Here is a 13,008-nt window from a genome sequence, read left to right as displayed (position 1 = left end):
TGGAATGAAAAAGTAATAATTATTTGGGCTGACACACACATCGACCATCTCCTTGTCTCAACCTGCCTGATGTCTCACCCCAGTCATGTAAAATCTGTAGTGAAGTCATTCATCACTAAGAAGATAGACACCATGATTGCACAAATGTGTGCTCTCCTTCATGGAGACAATTCAATCTGCTACTTTGATTACATGAGGTAATCAGAGTTCAAAAATAATGTGTCAGTTTAAGTCATACACAATACCATGGTTTCTTAGGAACCAGACTGTACTACTTTCACTGTAAACAACACTATCTAAACAGTCATGAATTAATTAATTAGTCATGCAGTCAGGTGGTTCTTTCAGCTCAGACAATGGTTTTTCCAGAAAACACTTTTATAATGCATTTCTTGTCCATTTGTCTCAATGTAATACTTCCAGTAGTTCCCTGATGATTTTGAGATAATTTAATATGGGTGGGACATAGCAGGAAATACCCACAGAAATACTCAAATAAAACTTGGGAAAACAACTTAAATGAGGGGTGGAAATGTATGAACACCTCATTTGATCCTCTTTGTCATCACTAGTAATTAAAGAATTAGTCATTAAAGAATCTGATATGCATGTCAGCCCTTGAATTAGAAGTTCTAAAATTCAAGGATGGCCCATTTAATGTTTATCTGTTTGTATACTATGCTATAAACTAAGTAACACATATATAGAGTAGATACAGTGCCCTCCACTAATATTGGCACCCTTGAGCAAAAACCGCTGTGAAAATTTGTCTCTATTGTTTAACCTTTTGGTGTTTTGTTAAAAAAAAAAAATTTCACAAAAAATACTCTGCTCTGGATACACAGGTTTATCAAAAAAAAAAAAATCTTCGTTAAATATAGGTGTGAAACAATTATTGGCACTCCTTTGAATTCATATGAGAACAATATTCCCACTGATATTAAAAAATTGTACACTAGGAACAGGAAATTGTTTTTCCTGTTTCACAGGGGTATAAATATGAGGTAACACATAGGACAAATTACCTTAGTTATTCATAACAGTGAATAAGACCAAGGAACATATCTGTGATGTGCGACAAAAGATTGTTGAGCTTCACAAAATGGGAAGTGGCTATAAGAAAATAGCACAAGCATTGAAAATGCCCATTTCCACCATCAGGGCAATAATTAAGACGTTCCAGTCAACTGGAAATGTTATGAATAAACCTGGAAGAGGACGTGCGTCTATATTGTCTCAGCGCACAGTGAAGAGGATGGTTCAAGTCGCCAAAAAAACTCCAAGGATCACAGCAGAAGTTAGTTGCGTCTTGGGGTCAGAAAGTCTCCAAAACTACAATCTGAAGTCACCTACATCACCACAAGTTGTTTGGGTTTCAAGAAAAAAACCTCTACTCTCATCCAAAAACAAACTCAAGCTTCTCCAGTTTGCTAGACACGACTGGAACATCAAATGGGATCGGGTTCTATGGTCAGATGAAACCAAAATAGAGCTTTTTGGCAGAAAACACCAGAGGTGGTTAATGGCACAAACAGAAGGGTAGCCATATGGAAAAGTACCTCATGCCCACAGTTAACTATAGTGGTGGCTCTTTAATGTTTTGGGGCTGTTTTTCTGCCACAGGATCTGGATATTTTATTAGGATACATGACATCATGGACTCTATCAAATATCAACAGATATTAAATGAAAACCTGACTATTATAAATATATTTATATTTATAAACCTGTGTTGTGTTTTAAATAGTTTAATTATTTGATATCCATGAGAGCAGATAATTTTTGTGATTTTTTTTAACAAAATATCAAAAGGTTAAACATTAAAGACAATTTTTCACAGCCTTCTTTGATCATATTTACCAAAGGTGCCAATATTAGTGGAGGGCACTGTATCAATAATGCTTCCAAAATAGTAGCATGTATAAATGCATGTGTGCATGTCAGAATAATCTCTGTTTTATCACAGTTTTTAGAATGAGTGTAGTGGGTGTTCTTGACTTTTGTTTCCATTTTCATCCTGAAACATTCCAAGAATTTCTGAAACATCTCTGCCAGGAAGTCTGCATCACAGGACTATGAGGATGTGGGAATAAAATACACTCTCTGGAAACCTGGAAACCTCTGGTATAAGAAATATAACATCATGGCCAGTACATTTTAAGCAAAAAATCTTTACAAAGAAATATTGTTTGTCTTGGGGCCAGGGGGTGCCCGGGGGCCTCAACAATTTGGTGTGCCCATCCCTCCCACTAGTATGTTTTCTCTTTCTCACTCTCAGACAACCACACACACACACTCAATTCCTAATGTAATGTAATGTAAAGATGTAAGATGTAATTATTAATTTAAAAAAAAAAAAGGGGGATATATTCAGAAGTCTGTATTTTTAATGTGGTTTAAAGACATCTTGGAAAAGGGGGGCCTCGGTCAAATGTTAATGCCATTTGGGGGGCCTTGCCCTGGAAAAGTTTGGGAACCCCTGGTCTATATGGTTATTACCTCTTAAATACAATGTAAATTAAAAGGTTTATGGGTTTTTTTTTCATTGTTTTCTTTAAAACAAAACATTTTATATGATTTATACCTTAATTTTAATTTGAATACAATTTAATTATTTTTTCACCTCAATGTATTTGTGTTGTTTTTCTTTCAGTCACATGAATCCCAAAACACTCCAACTTGTAGTCCCTGGTGCTAAATAAATTCAAGTACATTATGATGGTTGTTAATGTTTATATTTACAACATACTTAATGGTCCAACGTGATTGCCTCATCGACCTGTGGGTAATAATATTATATAAATATAATAGAGATGTACCATTTCAATACCAGGTTTCGGTACCAAGCCAATACTGGCCTGAAATGCTGGATTCGTTTTGGATCAGACTGACACATTTTCCAGTCTGATACATATATTTTATACTATGAACATGCCATTACTAAACCAAACAGTGAACACAGTGTGATCATACATGTGAACACAATCCATCTAAGTCACATCACCATTATGCCTATGATATTACATGCAATTCATGAACAGAATCTTACTGAAAGTCAGCATGGTTACTAAGTACTGGATCAGTTCAGTATCAGATCAGAATTCTAATATTGACAGCTTACAGAACAGGGGTTCTGTTCTCAAATGTTCCACAGCCAGAGACCCCTAAGGCTAGAGTAAATTAATTTCCAAGGATACACTTATGATCACAGTACAGTTTTTTATGTGTTAGGGTTTTTTTTTTTTTTTTTATTGTTTTTTTTTTTAGATAAACATTTAGTTTCAGGTGACCAGTTATTTAAGCTTACAACTCTGATAACTAAATAGTATACATGATAATAATCTCCACCAACATCATGTGATTGAACCCTTCAGACCTGGTCTTTTTCTAGATATTGCAAAAAAAAATTTTTTTTTAATTATCATTTTTCTTTCACTTACACCCTTTTCAAATTCAATTCAATTCAATTCAATTCAATTCAATTCAATTCAATTCAATTCAATTTTATTCATATAGCGCTTTTTACAATAGACATTGTCTCAAAGCAGCTTTACAGAAATATCAACATGGTATACAGATATTAAAGGTGCGAATTTATCCCAACTGAGCAAGCCACTGAGTGGTGACAGTGGCAAGGAAAAACTCCCTAAGATGTTTTAAGAGGAAGAAACCTTGTGAGGAACCCGACTCAGAAGGGAACCCATCCTCATCTGGGTAACAACAGTTAGTGTGAAAAAGTTCATTATGGATTTATATGAAGTCTGTATGGCGTTAGGAGCAGCCGTAGTCCCAGCAGTCTGGAATTAAAGAAGATTTGAGCTCCATCCAGAGGCAGAAAGGATCTGGATCTCTAGTATCTCCATAAATTCGTGTGGGGCTCGGCGAAAGGAGAGAGGGAGAAATAAGGCTTAACAAGACTTTTGATGAAAGGACATTTTTTTCATGTCCATTGTAGTTGACTTTGGGTTTCAATAGTTGCAACATGACTAGATGGATATCTATATAGATATCTTTTTTTAAAATAGTATAGTATATTTTTTTGCTGCTTGTCTTGTTATTTGTGATATATTTATTACTAAAAACTATAGGCCACATGTCTAAGAAAAAAATCAAATGTGTTACTCTTATTTTGACAAGTTTTTTTTTTTTTTTTTTTAATGTTTTATCTGCCAGTTCAGTCTGCAAGTTCTACAACCTCTCATGCTGTAAACTGGAACACATAATTTATCATGTGTGATTGTGAATATCAGAAAACATTGCACTTGTTGAAAGAACATCTTTACAAAGACATACTAACTCTGTATCTTTGTAGATATGTACTTACAGTAGCCAACATTAGTTGAGACTGAATGTCCAGTCTGATATACTTTCCTTTACTTTTACAATATCCGTTGTTACCCAGATGAGAACCCGATGGGTTCTCTTCTGAGTCTGGTTCCTCTCAAGGTTTCTTCCTCTTAACATCTTAGGCAGTTTTTCCATGCCTCCGTCGCCACCAGCTTGCTCAATTAGGATCAATTCACACACTTAAAATCTGTATCCCGTGTTTATATAATTCTGGAAAGCTGCTTTGAGACAATGACCGTTGTAAAAAGGATTATACAAATAAAATTGAATTGAATATACTTTAAAAAAAAAAAAACTCTTCAGATTTAACAATACTATGAAATGACTAATCAAAAGTATTAATTAATTTAAACCCTTAAATTTTAAATAAATAAATAAATAAATAAGCAATATAGTCAGGGACTCTCTGGACCTATAATACAATATAGATTCACAGACACAGCACAGCTGCTATCCATATTATAACAGTTACAGTGAAAGAATGAATCACAGTGGGACAAAAACATTTAGCATCTGAGACATATGGTGGTGGGCTGCAGGGTAAGAAAGTGACCACAGTTTGATAGTGATAGTTAAAAAATACGTCACTTCTGGGCGATGGCGGTAGCCTGTTTATGATCCGTATGTTAATTAATAGATTTAAACCATTTTTGCCAGGTAATGCTCCTACGCACGTTTCCCGCAAATGGGCGTGGCTTTGAGAATTTTCAGTAGCCCTGCTGGATGTAGTGATGGTCACGTGTGGGCGGAGCTTGAGGAAATAAAAAGGCAGCCGTTCAGACTGTCTGTAGCAGATTTCCGAGAGTTGTGCACCGCTTCAGGAAGTCTGTAGTCATACTGTGCGGGCTTGTTCCTCTCCTCTCTGAATTCTAGAAAGTTTGTCCTGTCCTCATTTGACCGGGTTTAGGCTTCTCTCTTCCGTTTTACCTTCGTAATTTGAAGTCGTTTCGTTTTTTTCGCTTCAGAGAACATCATTGTTTTGTTTGTTTTTCCTGCAAAAATGACCAAGTCGAGTAGTTTCTGCGCTCCGTTGCTGCTGTTTCTGGTCTGGAGGGCGGGTGAAGTAGCGGAAGCCTGCAGCTGTTCTGCAAAACATCCTCAACAGGCTTTCTGCAACGCAGACGTCGGTAAGATTATGATTCACTCTTTACGTGCTAAAAATACCGTTTCGTTTGCATGAATGTACCGTTTTCCTCTCATGTTTGTAATGTCTGTAATTGTGCGATGGTTGTTTGCAGCTCATGTAAACATCTCCTGTGTGGTTCACTCAGTCGCGTCTCGGATAGCACTGGTTCAGAGCGGTTTTGTTTCCACTGCGCTTTTCTACTAGGGATCGGCCTTTCTCACAAACCAGTCAACTTTTCTTTATCCCAGTCTGGCTGATGGTTTAATGGTAGATGAAGCACACTGCTTATTATTTCTAGATGAATATAAGTTTGCTGCTGGTCACAGCTGTACGGTTTTATGGGATGAATTCTTTTATATTTTGGGGCCTAACAGCCTTGACTGAACCGTGCAGCGTTCAAGTTCAGCTGGACACAAGTAAATAAATACTGTACGTCCGAGTTTAACACTGCAGACCTACAGAAAACAGCACTGTTGTGTTGTGTGAATATACGCACGCTACTGGATCTCTATAAAGGATGCAGGTTTCCTCATTTTTAGCCTATTTCTTGAATACATTTTAAGTTACAGCCTGAATCTAATCTGAATTTGCCTTGCCTAAGCAAAGAGAAAACACCCTTACTATTGTCAAATGACTGAGCTGTGGAGAATTAATTTTTGGAATAAACTATATTTTTGGAATAGAATTTATAATATCCCAGTGTTGATTCTCTTACTTTTTTTTGTTGTTGTTGTTGACTTAAATCTCAAGGAAATCTTTGACATTCGTGGAGAACGTCATCTGAAGATCATGAGGTCAGCACAGGTTACTGAGTTGTGGTGTTTTCGGTTATTGGGGTGTTGATGCGAAGAAGGATGCTGGAACATCAGGAATGATCACTTCTCGCATTCACTTTGCACAACGTAGAAAAACTTGGACCAAGTAAGGAAAGGCAAGACAAACTAACAGAAGAATTTTAGTAACTCGAGGTGGCTGTACTTTGATTATTAGGAAGTATTTGTTTTGCGACTCTTAAGCAGCCCTGCCTTATTACAGTACAGTTACTGAGCAATCTTTCTGGCCTGTTTCAGACAACTGTATCGGTATAACGGTATAATAATGAAACCTTCAATATACTTCATCATGTGTTCGACCATGCCGTTCATCATTCCTTTTGTCAGTTATCTGGTTAATCCATCTGGGTGAGTTTGTCTGTTGCAAACTGACCACTGAGGTTATTTTAAGGAGCGAGAGGGGATTAAAATGATCTGCTCTGAAATACATGCCGCTGAGGTTTGTGTGATGATGAGAACACAAAGCCACATGACTTGAGACAGGATGGGGTGGTCTCATCTCGGAAGTGGATATTTTGAGTCTTTGGATTCGTAGACCTACACCCTAACATTCAGGTTCCCGCATTAGCCGCCCCTGCAGTGACAAAGCAGCACTTGATCACCATCATTTGTAAAGCCACTTGTCATGGTCATTCGGCCAGACTCTCGGCTTATTGAAGTTCCAGAGATGGGAAAACATTGCTACATTCCACTGGAACCTCCACCCGACCATCTGGCTATGCCACGTCATGTGGTTTTCCTGTTCTAGCTATCATATACCACAGCAAGTAATGGCATTGGTTGAAGGGTTCTGCCACAGTCCCCATGTGCCCACCTGCATTCTGTCTGTGTTAGTCACAATGACTGGACTTTTGGGTAACTGGATTTTCCATAGTCCATGTATCTTTTGCGACCTGTAGGCCTGGAGGGAGAATCATTGATACAGTAGCGGGGCATTTGTGTTTGCACCACAGTTACTACGCCATTGTTTTGCATAAATTTCACAATACTTGCCTAACTGGTAAAGGAAATATCCTGTTTCTCAAACTTTTACTACTGCTACATTAAAGTGCAGTGAAGTTACTTCCTGAATTTTCCCTGTTGAAATTAAGTAGTAGTAGTAGTAGTAGTAGTAGTAGTAGTAGTAGTAGTCTTTTTATGGAAGGAGTCTCCAGTGGCACTGCTTTGTAGCAGTCCAAGTGTTCTGCTGTGCTAAAGTGTTCAAGACCGAGGAGTTTTTGCTTTCCAGTTAATGGTTAACATGAAAAGCTATGTGTTTTTTTATTTGTTTTTTTTTTTTAAATCTTATGAACTTTAGGAGGGGGAAAAAAAAAAAGAGTACCTGTTGAGGGACACACTAGCTTCCATAACAGCAACTAACTTGTCTTGCGGATGTTCCATTAACATTAAATATAAGTAAAACTGGTTAAAAGTATGATGTTCTTTAACAAATACAAATATTTAATCTTTGACAAACTACTGTGGTATAAGAGCAATAAAACACTTTGGGCTATGCTGTTATTGGTGAATAAGCAACTTTAGGGTGATAACTCCTCCACATCACACCAACCCAACATTGATTATTTTCCTATTCCTCACATGGTCTTTTTTTTATTATTATTTTTTAATTATTTTTTATTTATTTATTTTATTTAATGCATTGTAGACCTTTGTGTAGCAAACTACACGTATAACAGGGATTTATAGATGAGTAAAGCATGATTTATTAAGTTAATAGTCTTTTATAGGAGCCTTTTTAAACCTTGTTCGCTTGTTTTCGAAGGCAGTTGATCAGTTTCTTGTTCAGATTTAAGAGTCCTAGATAAAGCTGTCTTGGTTGTGCATTAAGCATATCATATCAGCTGAATGGATCTGGCATGGTTCATTGAGCTAAAGCACCATTCCATTCTTAGATTTGAAGAATTTTTTCCACGGGTTCTTCCGATATCCCGTTTTACAGTGGGAACAGGAAATACCTGCAATAAATGTAAATATCCACATCTGGCCGGGAATCTGGATTTGTATCTGAATCTGGTCCTAGCTAGAATATTTGTCTGCATTCTCAAACTGCTGAAGGGTTTTCGCAATTTTTGCTTAACTGTACATGTAGAGAACAGATGAAAAATTTTTGGTTTGAGGTTTGTCTGTAGATTTCACTTTAGACAAATGTGCAGTGTTGTACCCACCAAGTACACAAAACTGATACAACTTCTGTGGTGACCGAGTTAAACACGATAGCTACGACTGGTAAATTTAACCACTCGTCACTTATCATCATACAAGTTGGATCATTTAAGTCCCCACAAATATGTAATGCTGGGACCACATGACCTCCATGAATGAGCCAGCAAAGTACATCCTGCTAAGGCCAATCCTCCTCGCAATTGAAGAATTTTGAATACTCTCGCTTCCAGTAAACACGGAACCGAAAGGGGAATGGAACAAGTGAGCAGAAAAGAGGACCTGTGCCTGAACTTGGATAAAACATTGCAGCCCTGTGTGCGTTCACTCACTGATGAAAGTACCGGGTTTGACTTTCTAAACGCGGACCTCCTGTGGGTGTAGCTGGTATCCCGTGCTTGTGTGTGGCCTAGAGAAAAGCAGCTCTGTGCTCAGGAGTGGGTACGGGGAGGGTATGTGTGGCCTCTCTGAGAACACACTCGGACGTGTGTGCTGTGAAGACAGAGAGGCCACTGAAGGCCATCAGGATTGACTCTATGGGAATGTGGAATATTTCATACTGAATGGAGGAAACATATTATATGAATATAACAAGCAAATTTGTGTATCTGTTCTCTTGAATAAAAGCCAGAAATAGAGAACCGTAGTAGCATGTACTTCTGTGTACTTCTGTCCATTTTCAGGTTGAAAGAAAGACCAACAATGTGTACTCTTTCCTCTTTTAAAAGAAGCGGTTTTTCATTTTTAGAGCCTCTTTGCTCCCTGTAAGCTGAACTGCAATTACAATGAATTGCTGACATGCCTCCGCCTTCTTCCACAAAACCCACCCAGCCGCTCTGTTAAATCTACCTTTTAACCCGTTAAACTCTTACATTCTGTCAGCAGGTCCAGACTTACATTCCTCCTTCATCTAGCTGCATACCATTTCCTATTAGCACTAGTGTAGCTGCTGAATAAATCATCATAACATAATTACTACATAATATGATTTAATGTGAATGACTGTAAATTTAACAGGGGCTTATGGGTTAATGAAAAGAGGTGGAACTGTGCAGCATTACTGAGGGTGGAGCCTGAACTTCTAGGGTTATCACAAGTGCAAAAAAAAAAAAAAACAGTTTTATGCTTTTAAAAGCTTTAAAATGTGGGGGGGGGTCAAGACATTTCCTCATGTTTAGAAAGACTCAAGCACATAAGTTTTAGGGTGCAAGTGATCCTGTTGTCTGCATCTCAGATGGATGGGCAGGAGATCTAAGATCCTGAGCAATTAGCGAACAGCATGCTGTGGCGAGACCACTAGCCAGCTTCTTGAGCTCCAGGCACGAATTTTTTTGCACCAGGCCCAGCACATTCCTCCCTCAGCACTAATCAAATACTCATGCTTTTCCATATGCAGTTCACAGGAAGTGGACTTCGTGAACTCTGAAAGACGACAGTTATTTTTCTCACAGCTGACTTCTTCAGTCTGCTCAGTTTTTCTTTTCTTTTGTCTTTCTCTAGTTCTCAGAGCCAAAGTGGTTGGACGGCAAGAAATTGTCACAGGCAATGATGTATATGGCAATCCAATCAAGAGGATCCAGTATGACATTAAACAGCTGAAGGTATTTTTAACACATCTTTGTTCTTAATTCAGCTACCTAAAGAAATTTGGAGACGCATTCATAGTAAACAATTAAGAAAACTGAGACATATTCAAAGTCATTAGAATCTTAGTGTTGCGTAGTAAACCTTTTGGAGCATTTATTTGACTTAACTCATTCATCTGTGTAGTGTTTGTGTACTTTTCAGGTTTAAAATAAGAACAAAAAACAGTATGCCTCACACACTCATTTATTTCACCCAATTTGATAAGTCTGAAAGGTCAATAAGAGAGCAAAAATTTGCCATCAAATGCCACTACTCAAAATTTTAGACAGACCTGAATTATTCATTCTCCATAACTTAAAGAGAAGCTTCTTGAAGTCCAGGAAAGCCATTTCAGATTTAGAATGATTGTAGAAAGTGCCAACATATATAAATATTCGCACACTATTAACTTGCTTAACTTATATTGTCCCGTGTGAATGAAATACATGTAACAGGACCTTCCACTTAAACTTCTCTTCATTATATTTCTTCCATTAGGCATTCAAGGGACCTGATCGTGATATTGACTCCATCTTCACTGGCCCTTCGTCTGCTGTGTGCGGTGTGAACCTGGACATCAATGACAAAAAGGAATACCTGATCACAGGTGCTGCAAGTGTGCCTGATGAGCCTTACATGATACTGCCCTGCTTATCAATATCAGTGTAGCAGAGCTGTGATTTCATTACTCATCTCCTCTTGCTCTGTGCAGGTAAACTGGAGTCTGATGGCACAGTGCACGTGACACTGTGTGACTTCATCCAGCCATGGGAGTCCCTGACCATTGCTCAGAGAAAGGGCATAGACTCGCGTTATGAGATGGGCTGTGAGTGCAGGGTATGTGTCCAAACATACAGCTGTTCATCCAAGCCAAAATCAACCATGATTGTCACTGAGCCCTGGCTTCAGCAAGCATGTCATCTGAGTAATTAATACTACCTTGATTGATCATTTGTTCTCTCTCTCTCTCTCTCAACAGATTATCCACTGTGCCTCTGTCCCCTGTTCGATCAGTGATCCTGCTGAGTGTCTATGGACTGACTGGCTTGTGGAGAACTCCGTGCAGGGTCCCCAAGCTCGGCACTACACCTGCATAAAGAGGAATGATGATTCCTGCGCTTGGTACCGTGGTGCCGCTGCACCAAAGAAAGAGTTCCTGGATATCGAAGATCCATAAACCTGCAGTCTCCTGACTTCACAAGCCCCCTTTTAGAAAATATCCCTAACACTGCTATGGGCCTTTTAAGTAATCACACCGTTCGTTCAATTGCATTCTGTACTTTATAACATGGTTCTGGTGATACGACAGTGTAAAAGATTATGGTGGAGACGATGTTCTCTGGTTTTCGTAAAGCACTTTGAGACCCCAACAGTACCTAGATGCGACCATGCTTTTTCGGGAAAAAAAAATGTTTACTGCCTTTATTACCACTGTTTTAGGTTTTTGGTTGGAATTTAGATGAGTAAAATATAGGACATTATATGTTGGCGTTTTTGGAGAAAATAAGGAATGATTAAAAGAATGGAAACAAATTTGTTATAGGAAGCATAAGCGATTTTATCTACCCCATGCCTTGATGTTATGGCCACTCTGAAATGCCATGATTGACATTTCATATACAGATACAGTAAATAAAGAAAAGTAACTTATTAGAAATAACCAAAGTGATTGGACTTACATGTACAATGTGGACTTATACAGTACAATAGATGTAAAATAAACTGCTTATTATACTATGCACAAAAAAGCATCTTGTAATAATTTATGTATGTTGTAATATATATACATGTTTCTAATTTATATCTAAACATTCAATTTTGGTAATTCATAAAAAGATAGGGCTTTTTTATTTGCATAATTTTTTTTTTGCGAAATGTTGGCGCAAAGAGTTTACGCAGATTTAGGACTGTGCCATTCTGTATGTTCAAGTTTCCAGTATATAAATGAATCCAGTATTCCAGTTATTCAACCAACAAATGTGTAGGAAAGGTCACAAAGCCTAATTCAGTCATTTTGTATATCATGGTATCCTTTTTTCTTTTACTTTTTACTTTTTTTTTTTTTTTTTTTTAATTTCCATATTTTTTTTATTTTTTTTATTTTTTTTATTCTTAAATGTCCTTTTTTATATCATGAGGAGAAAAGAGGTAGTGTGAGATTTCCGGTGCTGGAACCACTTGGGAAAAATTAGTGAGCTACCCTGTGCATGCCTTTCATACTCCTGTATTATTCATCTTGGTGTAACAGTTCCATATTCATGAATAAAGAAAAGAAAAGCACTGACCTGGTATCCAACTCATTGTACATTAGGCTATAATCTTGTTCTTCATGTTTCCTGTTGGAGGGCCTGCTGCATGAAATATTCATTACAAAATAGGATGATAACTGAACAACTCTATAAAATGCTATTGTTATGTTTCATCATCAGTTCTTTGCTCAGGAAGACTGCTGGAATATATTTTATACAGAAATATTGCATTTCGTTTCTGGTTGTTAATCAAAGCACCAATATTATCATATTCCTGTTTCCTACCAAATGCCTCTGTTCTTTTCTTTGAGAAAGAAACATTCATTGAAATCTAGGGCTTTTATTTCAAGAAAATATTTACAGTAAGCTCATTTAGACATTTAAAAGTTTCAAAGATGGGAAATTACATGTTTGCCAGACCTTTAATAGATGCATAGATTTAGTCCAGATTGAGAATTTCTATGTGGTGATTTAGAAAAGGCTATATGTCTCTGGATATCTTGGGTCATTAGCAACCAGACTTTGTAAGGTGAATCCAATATACAGTAAATCAACATTGTACAATAATCTACTTAATAGTCACAAGCGTTTTATTAATGTATTATTGTCTTAATGAAGTCAGTTCACAGTAGACTCTTTTGTCCAACATTCTTATGTCTAGCTTTTA

At 37.4% G+C, this 13,008-nt stretch overlaps 1 protein-coding gene across 1 annotated transcript; it reads left to right on the top strand.

The window, feature by feature from the left end:
• Positions 1-5,124: 5,124 nt before the first annotated feature.
• timp2b (TIMP metallopeptidase inhibitor 2b) lies at positions 5,125-12,372 on the top strand. Its single transcript, XM_017489287.3, has 5 exons — positions 5,125-5,474; positions 9,967-10,067; positions 10,591-10,699; positions 10,805-10,929; positions 11,072-12,372. Exons 1-5 carry the CDS (start codon positions 5,348-5,350, stop codon positions 11,267-11,269), a joined length of 660 nt encoding a protein of 219 aa, XP_017344776.1. The 5' UTR covers positions 5,125-5,347; the 3' UTR covers positions 11,270-12,372.
• Positions 12,373-13,008: the final 636 nt, after the last annotated feature.

This window comes from Ictalurus punctatus, chromosome 2 (genome assembly GCF_001660625.3).
Source record: "Ictalurus punctatus breed USDA103 chromosome 2, Coco_2.0, whole genome shotgun sequence".
NCBI lineage: Eukaryota > Metazoa > Chordata > Actinopteri > Siluriformes > Ictaluridae > Ictalurus > Ictalurus punctatus.
The sequence above is the reverse complement of the archived record's forward strand: the minus strand, read 5'-3'. Positions and strand labels throughout refer to the sequence as shown.

What these genes read in the sequence shown, in the direction of transcription:
- timp2b (XM_017489287.3), top strand. Translation starts at nt 5,348, where the DNA reads ATGACCAAGTCGAGTAGTTTCTGCGCTCCGTTGCTGCTGTTTCTGGTC. An exon ending in TTTCTGCAACGCAGACGTCG is followed by an intron (nt 5,475 to 9,966) that starts GTAAGATTATGA and finishes GTCTTTCTCTAG; the next exon opens with TTCTCAGAGCCAAAGTGGTT. An exon ending in ATGACATTAAACAGCTGAAG is followed by an intron (nt 10,068 to 10,590) that starts GTATTTTTAACA and finishes TTCTTCCATTAG; the next exon opens with GCATTCAAGGGACCTGATCG.